The 22,887-nt window shown below is 39.6% G+C and overlaps 1 protein-coding gene across 1 annotated transcript; it reads right to left on the bottom strand.

Moving 5' to 3' along the window:
- Window positions 1–1,039: 1,039 nt before the first annotated feature.
- LOC307028185 (uncharacterized protein) lies at window positions 1,040–17,996 on the bottom strand. The gene is made up of 3 exons (XM_079662999.1): window positions 17,257–17,996; window positions 12,631–12,858; window positions 1,040–6,912 (listed from the first exon to the last, which is right to left on the bottom strand). The coding sequence occupies exons 1-3, from the start codon at window positions 17,287–17,289 to the stop codon at window positions 5,869–5,871; spliced, it is 1,305 nt and encodes a 434-aa protein (XP_079519125.1). The 5' UTR covers window positions 17,290–17,996; the 3' UTR covers window positions 1,040–5,868.
- Between the last annotated feature and the right edge of the window lie 4,891 nt (window positions 17,997–22,887).

Raw genomic sequence — 22,887 nt, 5'->3', positions numbered from 1 at the left:
GGTTAGTTAATAAAAATATTGATGGTTTGTTTAAATAACTAGTGACATTGTAATAAACATTGCAAAAAAGGGCTCCAAAAAAGGCATATAACCTGGCCGGTTTAACCAGTGTGTAATTCTTCAAGCACCACAAGATTCAGAGTTTATAAAGTACAATTCTGGGCCATTGATTGCGTCATTTCTCCAAACACATACAGTAAAAATGCCTGTTTTGAAGTCTTCAAATGGTGCAGGAAAAGGACTTTACATTGTATTATACTTAAAGACAGGGCTATTCAGTTAAAGGCCCAGATACACCGGCCCGAAATCGGCAGTAAATGGGATTAGGGCCGAACATGAGCATGGGCACGCCCTATTCGGAGTGGTGTGCGCCGCACCGTCGGGTCTTTTCTGCCGACCTGACGCCTTTTCTTGCCGATTCAATCGGCGTCGGGAACATCACCGGAAGTCGGACAAAGGGATAACACTGATTGGCTGTTCAGCTAGCGAATCAGTGCATGAGAAGCGTTAACGGAAGTGAGGGAGGTAAACAAATGATTTAAAATGGAAGATGGAACACACACGGACGGCTATTTCACCTCATCGGTTTATAGAGCTCCTGTTCGTTCATGTTTTCAATGGACGAGAGTGAAAATGGAAAGAAAAACGCTATTTGTTGTTTGTTTATATCAGGGAGTCTGTTCTTCTTCTCTGTCTTCAGGTTGTTGCCTCTTTTGAATGATGAATACACACTACCGCCGCCTGCTGGTAAAGAGAGTTATTGCCACTCACTCATACGCGCAGTTCATACGTGCTCGGCTCGGATTTGCGGTGTGTTCCAGTGCGCGAAGTCGGCAAATATGCAGGAGAGTCCGGCGACGCAACAGTCGGTGTCGGCGTTGGCGACTTCTCAACCTTCGGGCCGGTGTATCTGGGCCTTTAGACGGCGGACGAGCCCCGAATTATGTTACGCCCAGATATAGGGGAACCAAGGCTCAGCATAAAATGTGCACTCACTCCTCTTTTCCCACTCCCAAGAACATGGACGCCAAGACAGAGAAAGCGTTTGGTAAATGTAATTACCCAAAATATACACACACAGGAGTAACAAAACCACAAAACAAAGAAACCTTCTCACAAAAAAATCTTACCTAGCGATTGAGAAAAATAAATGTACAGACTTCTTATCTACTCTAACATTAAACAGGAGAAAAACGAATTAACCAAAGAAAAAGGGTTTTGCATTCCTGAGTAAAGAATACAGCATGCCTGCAAAGAATATAGGACAGATACAAATGTGCAACAGTGTTGGGAGTAGGAGAAGCACACACACACACACACACACACACACACACACACACACACACACACACACACACACACACACACACACACACACACACACACACACACACACACACACACACACACACACACACACACACACACACACACACACACACACACACACACACACACACACACACACACACACACACACACACACACACACACACACACACACACACACACACACACACACACCAGGGTCGTAACAGTCCACAGAATCAATCAATCAGATTCCATCCTCTCCACCATGGACGAGACCAAAGAGCTGTCTAAGGACCTCAGGGTGAGATCCTGCTCAAGGCTGGGATCGGCTACATAACCATCAGAAAGCAGCTTGGTGAGAAGGAGACCACTGTTGGTGCGATTATTCAGAAGATGAATAATGTGTGTGTTTCTAAATTGAAGTGACACAAAATTAGCATCAATGGCCCTCAGTCTGGTGTCTCCTGAGGCCGCTAAACTCTCCCGGTTCTCCGATAAATCCTCCGGAGAAGGGCCCCCCCCTGAAAAAAAGAAAAGAAAAGTTTATGATGAAACGATTTCTTAGCTGACGGAATAGGCCGAACTAACGATATTTGTCATTCTAGTCGGACCCGTTAGAGCAGGGGTCTCCACATAATTCCACATGGGACAGGTCGAAATCCTGTTTCCCCCACTTTACAAATATGTTTAACGCAGCCTCTGTGAGAGAGCGAGAGCGAGAGAGAGAGAGAGAAATGACACGGCAATCTTAAGTAAGAAATCATTCCAATGTGTACCAGTACCGTGGCGTGGGAAAAAAATTAGGGGAAGCCAATAATAGGTCCTTTCTTTTTGAACACAAAGGGCTTTAAACAGGGATCTATTGCATCAAGGGTTTTCTTTTTTAAATTGCATTTGCTTAATTTGAGTGAATATTAGGAACTAGCTTTTTTTTTATATAAAAACATTTGAAACAAATAATGTATTTAATTCTTATTTTTACCACTTTAGTTTTAGTAAAGATTTTTATTTTCATATTACATTTCTTTATTCAAGTTTTTGTGATTTATTTTATTTATTTCTTAATATTTCATTATTCTTAATTAGCCAATTCAAGACTGTCTCGTGTCACTGTTACGCAGATGATATCGAGATATATTAGGAGAGGTTTTCCTACGTTTTTCATGAAAAAATATGTCTAAGGAGTGTAGGGTTTGGGAATTATGGCAAGTTTAAAACATTTTTGGGGGAGAATTATAAGCACTGCTCAACTCAGTTTTGAGATCAAAGCACTCTAGACTTAACAAGCTGCTCCATCCACTGTAATGTTAAAATCTGAAAAAGGCCTCTCTACCAAGCTCCAAACTAAATTCAATATCATAAAAAGTGTAAAAGATATCAAATCTGAATAGGAATTGAATAGCTGACGGTATTGTGATCATTTGAAATTTGGAATGAAGTGTCTACCTGAAATTATGTGGAAGGAGAAGCATTTGGCGCAAAGTGTAGCAAAAGTGGATTTGAAGGCATCTCCCATTGACTTCAATGTTAAAAAAAAGAGTTTAAAAAGCTGAATATTTCAAAAGGTGTGAAATATTTTGAAAAGGTTGAAAGTTTCCAATCAATTGCTGAAAAGGCTGAATAGTTTAATATTTGAATGGTTTCTGTAGCTAAAAATAAGCTGAAGTTATGGAGAGCCAAAGTATTGGCTGAAATAAGAATAAAGATTTGAAGAACTATAGTGGAATGCTGTGAACAGCATTCGCACTAATAAATTAACTCTAGGTTAACGGTACTCTTGCTATCAATACTCACAGACACTATAAACCTTGTCCCTCATGCTAGCCCTGACAACACCGGTAAGCACACCTTCATCTAGGCTGCACTGTTACGTATCCTGACTTGTAGTGGTTCTCTCCTCTATCTACACTCTTCTTGTCATCTTTGTAAAACGATATCTGACTGGTAATTGACACAGCCATGACTTCTACTTAAATTCAGCGTGGCTAAAATGAAAAGCTTTACTAAAATATGCAAGCACGCGAATGTCAAATTCAGCTTTATTGTCAAATTCTACATGTGTTATACATCCAGAAATATCGAAATATCGTTTCCCACAGTGTGACATGTATACATAAAACAAAACAAAAAGGGCCTAGATAACCGGGGTATACAGTTTAAAATGTTAATATATTTAAAGTGTTCAAAGTGCAGTTTCAGTGCAAGTCAGTTGAAACGATCTTAAGTTGGCGTGATGTTGAAGTCGTGCGACCCTGCTGCTGTACTGGCTTGTAGTTTGTTTATAGCATAACGTTAGCATTTAGCTTTTGGCGACTAGATTTATGATTCAAAAATTATAAAAGTAGGGTTGACATGTGGAGATTATCCGGCTGAACAAAACGTGATCCCTCTCTTAAATATGTGTCAACCACAGACCTTATTTCGAGCTATTTTCCAAAATCCTATGGAGAATTTCATTGGTTTTTCACGAAGGAACCGCAAGAAGTTTACTTCCGGGTTTTACGACGCGTCACTGCGGTTCTCTATAGATATATACTAATAAATAATATAAAACCTTATAAAATAAAATAAAGTGAACATATAGGTACAACACAAATATAAATACAAATGAATAGTAATAAAAACGTCATAATTTTAATAAAGGTTAAACGATTAAAATATAAAGAAACCAATGTAAAAATAAATGTTGTTATTGAAACGGTTAAAAAACTAATATGAGATAAAACCATAGACTGTATATATAAATGGACGTAGTGTCCGTGACGTCAACCATAGGATTCTGCAGGGTTGCCGAGAAGCCCTTAGTAGGCGGAGTCGGCCACTAACGGCTTGACAGCGACGTCAGAGTCTAATCCCGCCTGCTCCAAATAAGGGCAAAGAGGCGGAGCCGAGGCGGGACCTGCTGCCTCCGAACTGGAAGTAAACAGAGCTAGCTCAGGCTAAGAAGCTAAGCTAACATGAAATACATGCATACCAAGTTACTGCTAACAGTGTAGTTCCCTTATATAAACGCTACATTCATAATCAAATGAGACAATCTGCAAGAGAATTAGCTATATTTTGTTATTGTTAATGCTTGTCATACACACGTTAAGAAAAGAAGTACCGATACATAGCAGAACAATTGTGGCGATGTTCAGCTTAATAAGCCTTGTTCAACATAATTTATTTAGCTAATACTACAGCAGGAGAACCAAGTCTGCGTTTCGCTGCATTCCTTGATCTCCAGTTATAACGACGGACTCCATCGCCCGGACCTAACGGAGCCGCAGTGGGCTAGCTCCGGGACGCCGGCTGGTGCTAGCCCCCTGCGGCTCCGTTAGCTCCGGCGGCCACCACTGGGATAATTGGGTCCCCTATTAACATTTGCTCCCGTTTAGCATTATGGGCATCATAGCCATAGACTATAAAAGTCTTACCCAAGGCTGAATCATAAACTAAAATGTATATGTATGTATAAGAGGTTAGTTACATCCTTAGCTGGCTAATAAGTAACAAGCTAAGCTACCAAGCACACAAACACCTGTGAACGGGATTAACATGTATAATATTATCATTTTCGACTTCTTGGAAGTTCTGTTAGTTCATTCAAGCGCACAGCACGACATTTGAATTGTCTGGTATTTGTAACAATTTTCCCTAAAAAGGCACAATCACCACGAACACGGCTAAAGCTAAAGGGTCAGGTACAGTACTATGACTAACTACCGTTGTAGCCTCTATGGTTGTAGCCTAGCAGAGTGGAAAAGTTGCTGTTAGATGACAGTGAGGCATGTAAAGGTCCATCAAAGTGACCACGCCCTAATTTATGCAAAAACTTTAACACCTAATATAAATAAAAGGGTCGTGTTAGAAAACAATTCACTCACAGATTCATAATCATGAAGGTGGAATCTAACAATATCGACAATAATATTTATTGCATCCATGGGTAGAAACATTTGTTTTTCTGCTGTAAAGTTGGGCATTTTAACATGGGGGTCTATGGAAATTGCTCCTTTCTGCAGTCAGTCCCTAGCGGCCCATGTATGAAATGCAGTATGTTGCACTTCCGTATTGGCGTCCCGGCTGTTCCCCAGAGTTTGCCGCTTGGATAAAACCCTTCCTATATCATAAATGAAACAATATAAAAGTAGGTAAATAATAAAGACTAAAAGACCATTTAAGGGGGTTGCTAATAGAAAGCTAATCGAAAGAGATGTGTCTTTCGAAGGCGTTTAAAAATGTCCACTGAGCCTCTCTGATATTTCCTGGTGTTCCACAGTTTGGGAGCGTAGTGGATAAGCCTCACCCATTTTCTTTTGGGGGACTTTAGGGATATTCAAAAATCTGAGGAGGACCTCAGGGCTTGTCCAGGGACATCAAACAAGACTGACTGTGAATTGAAGTCTGTTAGTCAGACTTCAATTCAGAAAGACTCTTCAAATATAACAATACAGCTCTCAGGACATAAGGAGGAGGAAATAACTAGCTTGGCTCTCAGTTCAAAACTATGCAGTGTGGATTCGCTCGTGGACTTTAAGGTTAGAACTTTGAGAAAACGTTTTCCCACACTCTTCACACCAGTACGGGTTTTTCTCCAGTGTGAATACGTTGATGTGATTTGAGAGCACCTGATGTCGTGAATGTTGTCCCACACTCTTCACAGCTGTATGGTTTTTCTCCAGTGTGAATACGTTGATGTGTTTTGAGAGCACCTGATGTCGTGAATGTTGTCCCACACTCTTCACACCAGTACGGTTTTTCTCCAGTGTGAATATGTTGATGTGATTTGAGAGCACCTGATCTAGTGAATGTTTTCCCACACTCTTCACACCAGTACGGTTTTTCTCCAGTGTGAATACGTTGATGTGATTTGAGAGCACCTGATATCGTGAATTTTTTCCCACACTCTTCACACCAGTACGGTTTTTCTCCAGTGTGAATACGTTGATGTGATGTGAGAGCACCCGATGTCGTGAATGTTGTCCCACACTCTTCACACCAGTACGGTTTTTCTCCAGTGTGAATACGTTGATGTGATTTGAGAGCACCTGATATCGTGAATTTTTTCCCACACTCTTCACACCAGTACGGTTTTTCTCCAGTGTGAATACGTTGATGTGATTTGAGAGCACCCAATGTCGTGAATGTTGTCCCACACTCTTCACAGCTGTATGGTTTTTCTCCAGTGTGAATACGTTGATGTGATTTGAGAGCACCTGATGTTGTGAACGTTTTCCCACACTGTTCACACCAGTACGGTTTTTCTCCAGTGTGAATACGTTGATGTGTTTTGAGAGCACCTGATGTCGTGAATGTTGTCCCACACTCTTCACAGCTGTATGGTTTTTCTCCAGTATGAATACGTTGATGTGTTTTGAGATCACTTGATGTCGTGAACGTTTTCCCACACTCTTCACAGAAGTACGGTTTTTCTCCTGTGTGAATACGTTGATGTGTTTTGAGACCACTTGATGTAGTCAAAGTTTTCCCACACTCTTCACAGCTGAATGGTTTTTCTCCTGTGTGAGTACGCAGGTGGCACTTTAAATTTGAAGATGTTGTAAAGGATTTGTCACATTGCTGACAGCTGTGACGTCTCTCTCTTCCTTTCGGTTTCTAGAACAGACGGACAAAGAAAGAGAGAAAGTAAATCTAAAAAGCATAAATACATACAGTTAACATAATAAAAATTCTCTTAATATAAACCTTGAGTTAACAAAATACTATTTTTACTAACTGTTTGTGTTTATTATATTTGTATTATATTAGATACAGCAACATTCTAACCACATTGTAAACCAGAGGTGGGGGATTCGAGTCACATGACTTGACTCGGGTCGCATATTTTTGGACTTGAGACTTGCTTGACTAACATTGATAAAATCCTCGACTTGACTTTGACATTCATGACTTGAGACTTGACTTAGGCTTGAGACGGATGACTCGAAAGGACTTTACTTTCTAAAATAAAATATTTGCATTTGTATTGTAGGAAGCCCCTAAAGGGCAATGAAAAAAAAGAGAGAGAGAAAGTAACTTGTTTGCAGGAGAAAGTTACCGGTGCGCCAAGTAGGAAGTGGAGTGCATAGGAGACAGACGTTTCATTGCAGACTATTATGTTTATGTGGGGAAATAGCAGTGCATACATTATTTGAGATATATTTCGAAGTCGGACTTCATTTAAGCACCGGATCGGCAAAACGGGATTGTCTGTGAACCAGTCTGCCTTGATCTATCAATTCATGTCCGTGACTCTCACAGTATCTGCTGCACGCAGCTGTTTTTTTGAAGGAAAACCTCCTTCACTTCATGAAATCTCTGCAGCACCAGGAGGCAGTAACATGTAACTCAGCAGAATCTGAGAAGAGCAGCACCAGCTGCAAAGAGCTTTTATTTCACTGTGTTTACCTTCACTAGAACAGATAAATAGTGATTGCAGGCTGCTACGTTTTAACAACACACACCTCTACACACACATATCGTACTGCCTGATTATTCCCCATATTACCGGTTTTATGATTTCAGAGCCCCACTCTCCATTGTTGCTAATGTTGAAAATAAAACTCTACTTTTCATAACCACTGTCTTTTAACTGATTTAAATGTGGAAACTGGGGTTATTCATCAGGATTTGCTTGACTCTCACCCCAGTAACTTGAGACTTGCACATGTATGACTTACGCCCACCTCTGGTATATACAGGAGACAGAGGGAGATGGCATCCTGTCACTGCGCGTCTCAGTATGCTCCGTTCGTCTTGTGTTTTTTTTGTTTGGTCTAATTATTGTCTAAACGTTATCGCGTCTGTATGAAACGTCATTTTGAGAGACCATGCTTTTGATCCTTTGGATTATATTTTCCTTTTAGCAGACAATATCTGGCCATACAACTTTCCAAGACACACCTGAGTGACAGCATGAGCAGGTATGGCGAGGATCCCCGGCCTCTATACTGCTACAGTCGTGAGGCTATGCTGGAGCTACAATGCGATCGGCATCATACGAATACACCAAGCCACCTGTGCTCTTCAATATTGCATGACATCCCTCGGGAGCCGCTTAGAAACACCAGGAATATCAAATTATTTCTACCTTGAGAGAGGGACACGACAGGGATGTCCAATTAGCCCTCTGCTATTCGCAATTTATATCGAAGCTCTGAGTTTGGGGGTTACTCAAAACAACAATATTACCGGTGTAGAAGTATATGGTCAGGAACATGAATTATCATTATTTGCTGATGATATATTAATATACCTGTCAAACCCAGATGAATCATTCTTGAGTTTACTGACTTTTTTGGATACTTATAGTTCTGTCTCAGGGTACAAACTCAATATAACAAAAACCCAAATACTGAGCTTTAATTACAAGCCAAGCCAACATATAAACTCACTCATTGATCTTAATTGGGATCTGAACCACTTAAAATATATGGGAGTAAGCATCTCTAAAGATTCAGAGGAATTGTATACACTACATTTCAACCCTCTAAGTCAGAAAATAAAAGAAGACATAAATAGATGGAACTTGATCCCAGTGCTGAGCTTTGAATCTCGAATAGAATCAGTGAAAATGAACATCCTACCTAGACTCTTATACCTTTTCCAGAATCTACCAATTGAAATCACAGACAAGCAGTTTAACGAATGGGATAAAACCATATCAAGGTACATTTGGCAAGGGAAGGAACCAAGGATTAAATTCTGTACTCTTCAACTAGCAAAAAACAAGGGAGGAGTAGCGCTCCCCTGCTTGAAGGACTACTATATATCAGCCCAATTAAGAAGCTTGTTCTGCTGGTGCAAGCCAGACTACAGAGCTAGATGGAAAGAAATTGAGAATAATGTATCAGGAGGAGTACCCATCGAGGCAAGGTTAGGGGATAAAAGACATGTTAAAAACTTACTGGAAAAAGATAACCGCTGGATAAACCTCTCTTTAAAATTATGGTTACGGGTCCTTACCAGGAGTGGCTTGCTGGAGGAAATGAAGATATTAAGATGGTGCTCACATGATCTTGATTTCACCCCGAGCAAGGTGGATAAAACATTTAAAGTTTTGGCCAAACATGGCCTTACTTCATATTGCATTTTTCAGCAAAGGAACCATGTTTGATTTTCAAACACTAAAAAACGATATGGGTTGAATAACGGAGATTTTTTTAGATTTCTACAGGTACGCCATTACTTAAAAATAGTTCACTGTCAGACAGCCAGAAGGCCCTTGAAAACCCTTTATTAATAGTGTTCACCAGTGCATACACATCAGACACAGGGATGAAAGTAATCTCAAAATGTTGCCAAGCTCTTCAAGATCTTAAAAAGGAAAATACTTTCTATATAAAACACAAATGGGAAAACCAAAACCAAAAAAACCATCCCTGACGAAGTCTGGACAAATTACTGTACTTTTCAATGGAAGATCTCGAGCTCAGGCACCGACAGGATGTTCAGTTGGAAGATGCTGAGCAGGTACTTTTTCAGCCCTGCTCACTCATCACATCACCTAGGGCCCCCCAGCTGCTGGAGGAAATGTGGTTCTCAGTTAGCACATCACTACCATTTGTTTTGGGCTTGCCCTTTAATAGTAACTTTTTGGGAAAAGATTCATATCGAAATTGAAATAATCCTACAGGAAAAAATCCCTTTAAACTGGGACGAATTTCTATTTGGGCTCGTACATTCAATCCCCTCAAACTCCAAAACAAAACAATTATTTGGAATTCTTACTGTTGCAGCAAAAAAAGCAATAACTAGAAAATGGCTCAAAGCGGATATCCCTTCTCTCGACAACTGGTACGACAAAATCCATGAAATCTATGTTATGGAAAGAATCACCTTCTCAATGAGGGTTCAGGAAAACACTTTTGAAGAATTATGGAAAAAGTGGAGAATTTACATATCCCAAAGACGACCATCCCTTGTTTGACTGTTTCTATACACCGATTGAATGTATATGTATAGATGTGTATGTATGGTCACATGTATGTGTATTGAATGTATATATGTATGTTGATATGTATGCATATGTACATGTGTAGATATTTGCTATTTCAAACAACCCCTGTGTACTTTTTCGTTTTTATTTTACTTTGACTAATTTTGTTTGCTATTTCATTTGTCACTTTCGGGTCCCTAAAACTATATGATTTGAAAAACTGTACTTGTACTATAATGTGACCCCAAATAAATAAAGAATACAAAAAAAAAGAAACACCAGAAAAAAGAGACGAGGCAGGAGGGGAGGCTTTCAGAATCGGCTACGGCGAAGATTCAGCCGACCACCACTTCCATCCATCATTCTCACAAACCTGCGCTCATTGAGCAACAAAGTGGACCCACTAAGGACATACACAAGGTACTGTCATGAATTTCCTGAGGCCTTTTTATTATGTTTCACGGAAAGTTGGCTACAATCTACGATGCCTGAATCTCTCTTTGAGGTACCCGGATTCACCCTTGTTCGAGCAGACAGCGATGCGAACTTGGGGGAAAACCAGAGGAGGCGGTATTTGTGTGTATATTAACCTGTTAAGCCCCATTCCCCACAAGCGGGGGAGAAACCACAACATCGGCAAGCAATAGTTGGCGCGTTCACACCGGAGTACTTTTCTCACAATAGTTCATCAGAACTACGATATATTTGCGTTCACATCATTCTTTGGCACAGCTTCGACGATCGATTCTGGCGCAATGAGGTGGGAGGCTGAAATGGTGGTTGAATTGTCCAACGACAACGACGAATTAGGTAAAATATACTACATGCACTGCACTGTTTTAATCTGCACAATACTGGTCACATATGTACTTTTATTTGCTCGGTAGATCGAGCTAGCCATGCTAGGCTGAATTGGATAGCAGCTACCTAGCTATTCTCGGCCGCTATGAAAACGTTTTGACTTGTGAATACGTGTGCAAAGTTCTGTCATTTGCTTCACTAACTCATGGCACTAATCAAATATAATATCATATATATATATATAGGGATGTAGGGATAGGCTCAGCAGCAGACACACCTTAGTTCAAAGTTATGTGTTAGTATTAATAACAGTGGCATATATATATATGTGTGTGTGTGTGTGTGTGTGTGTGTGTGTGTGTGTGTGTGTGTGTGTGTGTGTGTGTGTGTGTGTGTGTGTGTGTGTGTGTGTGTGTGTGTGTGTATAAAACTGACACTTAAGTGCTGGAGCACATTCCTTAAAGGAGATAACAGAATATTGGTTGGTTATTGGTTAGGGCGAGTGTGGCTGTGAGGGAGTGTGGTCGTCTTTCAACCAGAAAGTTGTGGGTTCGATCCCAGCCCATGCAGTCAACATGTCGATGTATCCTTGGGCAAGATACTTAACCCTGAGTTGCTCCCGATGGCATGGCAAACGGTGTGTGAATGTGTGTGAATGTTAGGTCCTAGAGTAAGGTACACTGCTCTGTGTGAATGACATGTAGTATGTAAAGCGCTTTGAGGAGTCTTAAAGACTGGAGAAAGCGCTATATAAGTACAGTCCATTTACCATTTATTAACGTCAGCAGGCAATAAGGTTAAATATCTAGGAGTAAAGACAGAATTATTCCCTCACACCACTGTTATTAATACTGACATAACTTTGCACTAAGGTGTGTCTGCTGCTGAGCCTACCTATTATTGTTATTATATATATATTGCCACTGTTATATTGTTTTGATACTACTGACACTTATGGATCTGCTGCTGATAAATAAAAGAGAACCTACATGGCGATTAAACAGATCCTGTATCTTGCTTATTTCTCCTCTGACTGTTTATCTTGACAGTGACCTGTGTAGCATCCCATACATCACATGTAGGTGATTATTCTGATGCCATCATGTTTCATCGGTTATAAACTGGCAAAGCTTTACTTATTGTGTCCCACCCCAAATATGTGGCTTTCATTGTATTTCAATATTAGGAGTTAGTGTACTGAGTTCCTCTCAGGAGGATATGTAATAAAGGTGTGTTAACTGCTGAGCCTGTTTACTGTGCATACGACACACCTGGCAGTTTGTTGTTATATTGCCACACTGTTTTGATACTGACATTATCTTTGCACTAAGGTGTGTCTGCACTATTGTAATTTGGTCTGTGGAAAATAAAAGAGAGAACCAAATGCACTGTGCAAAAGATCAGCTTTATTGTCAATTTACAATTGACATGCTGTTCAGATGCCTTATAAGGGCTGTGCGCGTGTCTTGCCCCCCAGCCTCAACAATGGCTGACGCTGGCCCATCAAGCTGGGTCGCCGGTAAGGCAGTCCATTCCTCCATGTACTCATCACCACGACGCTCACAAAGGTTATGCAATACGCAACATGCTGCTACCTGGATTTCGATATTATCCATGTAGCAGTCGTTTTGCTTCATCAAGCACCGCCATCTGCCCTTCAGTCTGCCAAAAGCGTTCTCCACCACCACTCGTGCTCTGCTTGTTTTGAAGTTGTACACATGTTGCTGGCGTGTGAGCCTTCCATTGTCTTGGAAAGGTTTCATCAGCCATCTTTGCAGGGTGTAGGCTGAGTCACCAAGGATATAGGAATCGGGAGTAAAAGACTGGGGATCGGGAATATTTTTATTATTTTATTTAATGTTACAAAACAAAAATGACCACAGTCTTAAAGTCATCCTGAGGCCTTAGTTTTGGTTTAAAATTACACAACATCATGTATGTGTTGCTTCTTTTGGGCTTGTTTTCATAGACCTGGTTGCTTATTTCTCTCTTTGAACTGTGTTACTCCAGTAATATGGAAATATAATTCTTTTTTTATTCAAGTTAAGCTGCTGTTGTTCATTGCATTAATACTAGACTAGTTGGTCTTAAGGCTAGAATTCTGCACTAAGCCACATTTTTATTTTATTTTATTATTTGTGACTGAATGTGAACTTGTGAAGCTAGTCAAGCTACCTCTTTCCAGTAGTTATTTTTGTTTTGTTACTGCACTATCTGCAGTCAATTTCTTTACGTGGTTATTTTGTGGTGGACCACTGATAAGCTTTATTTTTGTTTTGATCCAATGCTGCACAACTGAACTGATCCAATGCTGCTGTGAAAAAAAGAAGCTATATCCATGTTGGATAGAATACGTAGTTGGGTACTGTCATTTAAATAAAAAAATAACCTTAAGGGACAACTTGAATGCTTTTTTCCATTTTTTTCTCTTAATGCATTGCATAAAGATTGGATCGGGAAAAATTGGTATCGGCAGATTGTCAAAATCAAGTGATCGGAATCGGATCAGGAGCAAAAAAAGGTGATCGGGACATCCCTAACGAGCACCAAAACCACAACTTCTGAGGTCGGAAGGTAAACAGACGCATGGAGCGGAAGCGGAAGTTTTTCTTCTTCTTCTCTCGGTTTTTTGGTGGATTGCAACTTTAAGGTGCATACCGCCACCTACTTTACTCGCAGTGAAGCAGAAGAAGAAGAAGTGATGTCAGCTGCTTCATTTGCCTAATCCACCCCCAGGAACTCATTGCGGTGTGAACGCGATCTGCTTTAGATCATCAGAACTAAAAGAGTTCTCATGAACCTTTGTGGGAAAAGTACTTGGTGTGAACGCGCCTAGTGTCTGAGGGCTTCTTAAGATTAATAAACTATGAATGTATCATATCCATGTAACGGGAAGAAACTCAGCTAACTGATGATATGAACCATTTTTAGCAACAAACAAAAAACCATAAGACTAACGCTGAGCCTCTGAATTAGCCATGAGCGAAAAAATGCTAACGCCGTTAGCACAGAACTCACGGTATAAAACCCTTATTACTTATCGTAAATGCACATCCAACCCATCGATTAGCATCGTGAGATTACACAGATTCGATAGGTATCGGTATCATCAATCCATGATCAAAACTCGCGAGATGAGAAACAAAAACAGACATCACAACGCGTGGCATTAGGTAGCCAACACGTTAATATGTCTTACCTTTCTTGTTGTCTGATCAAAAGTTGTCTTCAATGGCATCAAAACGATAAAAACGCTGCTGAAGGTTAATCCAATGTGTCTGTGTCACTTTGAAATGATTTCTGATAATCCATCAGCAATAAACCTAGTTTGAACTTTTCAGATGTCAGAGCGGAAGATGAAGAAGGTTTAGCTTTGGGCAAACTGCGTGCGCATAGCTCTGACTTCTCAATGGTAACGTGTGTGTGTGTATGTGGAAATTCCCCTTTGATTCTATTGGCTCTAACGGTTCAAAAGAAATGTCAATCATCAAAATCTACCAATGGGTACCAGAGAAACGGCAAATACGCCCATTTCCACCCAAATGAACCCAGCGGTGGAGTTTCTTTTGCTAAACCTCTAAAAATGTAAAATGTCCCTTGTTTTGCATCAATCTTGATACAGGGCACTTATATGTTGCACTTTGGATTCCTAAAACTTACAGTCTCCGATCCGATCATCCAAGGGTGGTTTTCACTAAAAGTAATGTTTTTCTTTTTGACGGACACAATCATTTACATTTTTTTACTATGTTGAATCTGAATTTTCTTTAAAATAAAAAACATTTATATTGATTCTGACTTTTCTACATCCAATTCACAGGTTTATCATTACTTTGAGAAAAAAAAGATTATTAATTTTCCCCTTTTAGAAGTGTAGTTATGTTCATTTGTTCTGGAAATGTCATTTTCGAGCCTGAGACCTGAAAAACAGGCTTGGGGCTTAACAGGTTAAAAATCTGTGGTGCCGATCATACTCAGTAAAATGTAAAACCTGCAATCCCAACGTAGAAATTCTCGGCATGACGTCAAGACCCTTTCATCCTCTAATTCGCCTAGGTGTATTTTACTGTTTTTTGTTTACGTGCCTCCCGGCGGCAGAGCGTCGCTGGCAGCCCGGCTCCATCGCTGACCGTGTTCACGAGCTGCAACTCAGCCACCCCGATGCACCGGCAATAGTGCTCGGGGACATGAAGCAATGTCGCCTGGAGACTGTGTTACCTGGGTTCCAACAGTATGTTAGGGATCACACCAGAAAAGACAATATCCTGGACACATGCTTTGTAAATGTTAAAGCAGCCTATGTGACTAAATACAGACCACCAATACTGAACTCTGATCATAATGTTGTGAATATGATTCCAGTGTATAAGACCAAACTGAAGAGAAGTAAATGAAATGAAAGTAGGGAACAGTTGAAAGCCTGTTTTCATTGGAAAGATTGGGACATTTTTCTGGAAGGTTCACGAGATAAAATAACTACTGTTACCAAAGACTATATTAACTTCTGTGTAGAACTAGTTGTTCCCACTTAAGAAATACAAATCTATCCAATTAATAAATCATATGTGACTAAGGACATTAGAAAATGATAAATACCAGGAAAATAGCTTTCAAAAACAAAGACTATGGAGCACTTGGACAGAGAAAAAACTGAAAGTCAAGTTAAGGGAATCAAAACTGGCACACAGAGAGCTTTTGGAAAATGCTTTTAAAGCCAAAAAAGTACGAGAACCCATGAGAGCCATGACAGGAAAGACCTCTTCAGCTAAACCTATTGTGACGGACAATGAATTTTGTTTTGCCAATGAACTAAACACGTTCTTTACCCGTTTCGAGTCACTGGATAATTCTGCAAAGTGCACTGAAATTCTCTAAACCATAATCCTTGCTTCCTCTGACAAGATTACCATCAGTGTTAAAGAGGTCAGAAAAACATTTCTGTACACCAACACCAAGAAAGCTGCTGGGCCACATGGGTGCAGCGGTTTCTTTTTGCCGCTGCTTTTAATTGAACTATTATCTTACACTGCACTGTAACTTTTATCCATGTATTTTGTCTTTTAATGTTTATTGTATTATCTTTGCTTTTTAATGACTGTTTTTAAATGCCATTTTCTTAATGTCTTTCATTTTTGTAAAGCACTTTGAAAGGTGCTGTATAAATAAACTTGCCTTCCCTTACTCTCTACACCAGTGTTTCTCAAACTTTTTCATACCAAGGACCACCTAACTCCACAATTATCCAAAATCACATCATTTTTCTAGAACAGATTACAAATCGCCTGAAAATGGTAGAAACAAGTGGCAACATGTGTGATGAAGGTGTTGCGCGGGGCCATATCATGCAATCGAAAGTGAAACTTAAGCTTGCTCCATTGCGATGATATTCCCGCGAGAGTGCGGAAAACTCTAATTAATTAATTAATTTCAAATGTGAAATGTTACCAATATATTCACGGACCACTAGGGGGCGCTCACGGACCACCAGTGGTGAAGGTGTTGCTGTCATGGAAAGAGCACATCTTTTTGGGCGATCAGAGAAATTCTTCCATTGTTCTTTACATTAGGGCTGAACGATTAATCCATTTTAAATCGAAATTTGAAATGATGCGATTATCAAATCCGATCACCTGCCAAGTATTTTTTAAAGTGCCTGCCCTTTCCAAATGGCTTCCAATGGAGCTTTCCTGGATGGTTTGGTGAATCAAACCACCTGAGTCAGGTTAGTAATGCTCACATGTGTTACATCTATTACAGGGTCAATCTTAAACTGAAGCTTGACTTTAAAGCAACCCAACGGAAGTTTCATGTAAGTTTAGTTTTTTCGCTCGTAGCTTGGGCTGCGGGGGTGCTAGAGACGGGAGTACGTTGATACGACCTTCCTAGCCGGAGATATGGCCTCATTTGACAATAAACCTCCGCTGAAGGCTCTTTGAGCAGGTTGTCTCTCACTGATCCTGCTGTTATGTTACATGTTTGTTGTTTGTTTTTCATGTATTGTGTCTTGATATTTGTTGATGATGTTACACATGGAGCTGCTGTGATGCAAGTCACATTTCAGACTTGATCTGACCATTAAAGTTTTATCATATCGTATACAGAAACGTTCTAACCTATATCTAACCATATTGTGCATTCATATTGTATTTTCTAAACAGGTTGTGATCTTTCATTTGGGGATAACAGTGTTAGGAATATATTGTGATGAAGTGCACACTGACCTGAGCTCCAGGGGTCTTTTTGTTCTCCTCCATGCTGCTCTCAGTGCTCCTTCTCCGGCTGTGTCTCTGAAACAATCAACACAACTACAGCTGACACAAAACAAGACAACTCAATACAACCGACAGACACAACTAAACAAATCTACAGCTACTTTGTAGGGTCAAAGCAGAGGTGAGAAGTAACTAAGTACATTTACTCAAGAACTGAATTTAAGTACCATTTAGAGATACTTTTACTTTACTTGAGTATTTCTATGTAATGCTACTTTGTACTTTTAGAACAGTTCAGAGGTAAATGGTGTACTTTTACTCAACTACATGTATGTAATACCGTTAGTTACTTTACAGATCAGAATGAATGGTGTGCAATATAATCAAGTGTTAAATCAGACTTTAGTTCCACCCAGAAAAAAATACACACACACGCACTAATACACCTCCTCGTCCTGGTTCTTCAGTCTTTCTTCTCCTTGATAAAACACTGCCGTTAAACACACTAATCTCCCTTTAATGCCTTTGCTTATGTTTACCGATCAGCAACGTGGTATAAAAAGCTACGAACAAAAAACGGGAGGCAACAAAAACACGGTTTAACGGATAAAAACACGGATAAATCACCTCCAAGGATAAACTAACGCTTTGTATGTATTTTTAAAGTCTCTTAAACACATTACATTCAGTATAACATGTGCATCAACGTCTGTTAGCAACGTGTAGCTTCTGAGTACCGGAAGCTAGAAACGAACCGCCGCAATGCATCATGGGATTAGAGTTTTTCTTTTAAACATCATTTTACTGCCCCCTGTGGTGAAAAAATTGAAAACACTATCGCTATTAATATAAAAAATAATAAGAAAATAATTAAATATATCAAATACAAAAATATAATTTATAATGAAATCACAAAAACTAACTTGAAAAAATATATATAAAGAAATGTAATATAAAAACTATTTTTTACTAAAGCAAGAATGATAAAATTAAGAATTAAATACACTATTGTTATATTATATATGTATTATATAATATATTTATATTGAAATCAATGCATCATGGGATTTTAGTATTTTCAACAGCAATTCACGGTATTAAAATAAATAATAACAATAATAATAATACATATAAATATGGGACTGGTATGACAGATTTTAAAGACTGGGAAGATTTTTTTTATTATATATGTTTTATAATGATTGATCATGAAAGTGTTCTCAAAGCTGGTAAAGGTGCAGCTAGTTTGAATGACTTTGTATACTGCAGGGTAGCTTGTGGATTTACTCCAGGTGGAACTAAAGTCTGATTTAAGACTTGGTTATATTTCACATCATTCATCCACATCTGTAAAGTAACTAAAGGTATTAAATACATGTAGTGGAGTAAAAGTACCATTTACCTCTGAACTGTAGTGAAGTAGAATTATAAGGTAGCTAAAGTAAAGTCCAAGTTTCTCCAAATTGTACTTGAGCAAATTTACTGAGTTACTTTACGCCTCTGTAAAAAAATACACCTAACAGGATCATAAAATCATGCAAACAGGATGTTATTGCGTTTTTGGTTTAGATTTATTTACTAATTTTTACTAAATGATGTCTTGTCGGAAAGTGTTTCCAATCACCCACAGAAATGTGACTTGCTTTTTGCTGAATTTGAAACTCATTGGCATATTCTGTTTTTAAACTAATGAACAGAAAAGGAACTGCAAAGGGTTTTTTAGTTTTTACCTCAATGACCAAAATATCTTTGAGTGAGAGGAGGGAGGGACCTCTCGGAAGTAATTTCCAAACTAGATCCTTCGTCTGGTAAAAGAGCCTCGATGACAGAGGAAGGTTTTGGCTATTGATAAGAAGAGCCTTAAAGAGGGCGGGATCAGGGATTAGTCAAAGATATTCAAGACACATTTTGAAAACAGAAAATGAACGAACATAGCTGAAGACAAAGATGTGAACAGATGTATCAGGAAACAGATCCTATCTCCATATCGAATGAAAACTCAGGAAAAAGTGGTGTTTTCAACAATAAAATCCATGACAGGGGAATGAACCGTGGGCTCCGCAAACAGAACCAAGTCTTCGACCTCTAGTCCACGGTGAAGTGTTTTAGATATATGAAAACACAGGTGTTGTCTGACAATAAACGCACCAAGGAAAGCTGTTTTAACTTTGTGAACACGATGAAATAGTGACGTTGTGTGGCATTGCTTTTCATTGAACTGTCAAATATTAAAGCCTTAACAGAGAGACAGATGTTCTGGGCGGTGGACCCCAGGCCCCTGCATGTAAAACCAATTCTTAAGCCACTAGACCAGTGTGAATAACTCTGTATGACCAAAAAACAGATCTTGTTTTTATCTTGTCATGAAAAACACAGTGAAAACCAACGTTTTAAAATATTAAAAGCTTAAAAAACGCACATTAGACACAAAATAAATCATATTTGAACTAGAAAACATGTTGAAATATAGTATTGTGGCACTGCTCTTTACGTTACTGAACCGTCAAATTATTAAACCCTTCATTTATAAATAATGTAAAATTAAAAGTGACTTTGAACATAGCTGAATATAAATTACACCTGGGTGATGAACCCCGTGCCCACATGTAACACCAGAGCTTAGGCCTGTAGGCCACTTAAGACTTAATAAGAAAACAGGGATTTGTCTAACAATAAAACACAATATAAGAAGCAGCGTTTTGAATTATTAAACGTGTGAAAAACGCACATTAGACACAAAAAAGCAGTTTTTTACTTGAAAACGTGATGAAATAGTGACGTATCATGGCACTGCTTTTTACATTACATCTACACACTTTACCACACACACCTACAGCTCCTACAGCATAATATATGTCAGGTTACAGCCGTTGTATATTTTATGAGGTGAAGCACTAAATGGTTTTAGTAAGTATCTACTCTTTGTTTGTAGATATTTACTGAAGCCTACAAAATAAAGAGAGTAATTTAGGCCTGTTATATACAGTGGAGGAAATAAGTATTTGATCGCCTGCAGATTTTGTATGTTTACCCACTTACAAATAAATGAACAGTCTAGCATTGTAATGGTAGGTTTATATAAACAGTGAGAGTAAGAATATCAAAAAGAAAATCCAGAAATTGACATTATATAAAAGATAAACATTTGCATTTAACTGTGGGAAATAAGTATTTGATCCCCTTGCAACAAACAAGGATTCTGGCTCCCACCGACGGGTTAAATAATTAATCTTCCTTTAAAAGTACTCTCTAATATCAACTTGTTACCTGTTTAAAAGACAACTGTCCACATGTGAGACTGACCGTTGAGCGGCCCGGACCAAGCAAGGACGCAGAGGCAGAACGTCCAAAAAAATATAACCCGACGTGGGCATTTATTCAAATATGTGTACAAAGTTCACAGCCTCAATCCTGCTGTTCGCCTTCCTCATATCCTGCAGCCACAAGGATCTCACACACACACCCACAGCACAACAAGAAACAGCACTTCAATATACAGAGCAATTAAACACAGGTATACAGTCTTTAATTAACTAGAAGAGAATAACGAGTAATGAATATACTTTATAGGGATCCTATTAATATCTAATAATAATAAAAAACAACGTGCTTTAACCACTAGGTGTCCCTTTCTATCAGCTGTGCTATTCTGAGAAAGTGTTGCTTTTTCTTTCTGATACAAAACTAATCCCATGGAGCTGCTGTGATGCAAGTTACATTTCAGACTTGATCATTAAAGTATTATCGTATCGTATACAGCAGGGTGTCGGCAACCTTTTTGATATGAAGTGCCATTTAAAAAAAAAATGTTTATCAGCGTGCCTACGATCGAGAATTATCAACGAGGGGGGGGGGGGGGGGGGTTTGAGGAGCTTGACGCTTGTGAACTATCAGCAGGAGGACGGGGGAGCCTCGCTGCGGGGAAGCAGTGTGTGGACCTGTCAGCTCGACTTACATGATGCCGAATTTAACAAACACATTTTAATAATTTGTTTAAACGGCATAATAATAAGGACGATCGTCCGTTCTGTGATTCTACAGAGCACACATGTTATGATATTAGGGTCATGCAGAGTGAGATGAGATTGCTGTCCCTTTAAGAGAGAGAGAGAGAGAGAGAGAGAGAGAGAGAGAGAGAGAGAGAGAGAGAGAGAGAGAGAGAGGGGGGGGTGTGGCTTGTGCATGTGTGTTTGTGAATGGTAGAGCGACAGTGAGGGAACGTGTGTATGTTTCTGGAAGTGAAACGAGGCAGCAGAAAAACAGAGGTCTGTGATGTATTTTGTGAAACAGAAGAACAGCTAAATAAATGCAACGGCCTCCCAGGAAGAGCTCGCCTCTCTCCAGTCATTTAAGCTAAAGTGGGTTACTGAACCTGAAGCTTGTTGCTTCTGCCCTCCTCGACTACGGTCTGGGAGCCGACAGGAAAGTTCAACACACAGATGGCCAGACTCAGGGTCGTCAGCTGACCCAATACTATACAGGGGCACAACAGGGGCACAACAGGGGCACAGAAAAAAAAAATGTTTTGCAGTTATTTCTTTGAAAAAAGCATTGGCACAGATAATTAATGCAAGCACGCGAGCAAACATTTTTTTGCACTTATTTATTATAATAAAGTGTCATAAATAAATAGTACAATCAGATTGTTATTTTCTGCATCATTAAATATCTAGCATACCTGAACCAAACTGAATTGAATTGGCCTACTTGTGAACTTAACTGTATACAGTATCTCTAAATCACTAACTGATGAAGGCAAAAGAGGCACAATGAATCTTCATGAAATATCTGTCAGCAAACATGGACTTGAAAACTGAAAACTGATAGAGAACCCCCCATCCTATGATGGTGTGATGGTGACTATCCTATGAGGTGTGTACATGGTCAGAGAGATGGGAGAGGTCTATGTTCATTTTTTTAAAAGTAAACTGTAACGTCTCGGTTTCAGTTTTGCAAAGCTATCAATCAATTGACAGTGGCTTAACTTGGAGAGTGCTCCTCTCTCAACAGACATGATGGCAAGATGGTGGAGTCTGTCTTGCCCCATTGTGCTTCTTAACCACGTGTGGAGGCGTCTCAGCACGCTGAATGTACGTTCACAAGTGCAGCTGGACACTGGAATGGTCAGAGATATCTGAATGACCTGTGTCAATGTTGGGAACATGACATGATCCAGCAAACTGAAAAGACATTGCATGTCAGTGATTGGAAGGCTTTCCTGCTTTCTGGCCAGATAGTTTTTAGCCACCAGCACTTCCTCTTGCTTTAGATCCACATTATAATGATCTGCCAGACCTCTGAGGTCCTCCTCACAGAGAAAGTTGCTAGATCCTGGATTACAGGCCTGAACACCTTTTAGAACTGTGCTGTTGAGAGATGAAAAACGCTGCTCCATCTCAGCAACCATCCTGTCAAGGCAAGGTAGATACACTGCGGTTCTCAACTTCTCGGCATCCCCTAGGTCACTCGCTGCCCCACAACTAGACTCGACTACATACTCCTCCATGCGTCTCTGCTTCTGCCTTTGTCTTGGTACAGCACATGACTCAGGGATTTGGTGTGTTTCGCACAAGGCCTTTGCGCGGTCATAAACCTCAGCTGCTTTGTCATCAGTGCGCATTTCTTGTAGAGTGGCGCACA

This window comes from Notothenia rossii (assembly GCF_949606895.1).
Source record: "Notothenia rossii genome assembly, chromosome: 2".
In the NCBI taxonomy this organism is placed as follows: Eukaryota; Metazoa; Chordata; class Actinopteri; order Perciformes; family Nototheniidae; genus Notothenia; species Notothenia rossii.
Note: the sequence above shows the minus strand (reverse complement) of the source record. Positions and strands in the feature narration are given on the sequence as shown.

Excerpts from the sequence above, each read along its gene's own strand:
- LOC307028185 (XM_079662999.1), bottom strand. The coding sequence starts at position 17,289 with ATGGAGGAGAACAAAAAGACCCCTGGAGCTCAG. Across the intron at positions 12,859-17,256 it reads AAAAGACCCCTGGAGCTCAG|TCTTTTACTCCCGATTCCTA; the intron begins GTCAGTGTGCAC and ends CCCGATCCCCAG. Across the intron at positions 6,913-12,630 it reads TGGATAATATCGAAATCCAG|AAACCGAAAGGAAGAGAGAG; the intron begins GTAGCAGCATGT and ends CGTCTGTTCTAG.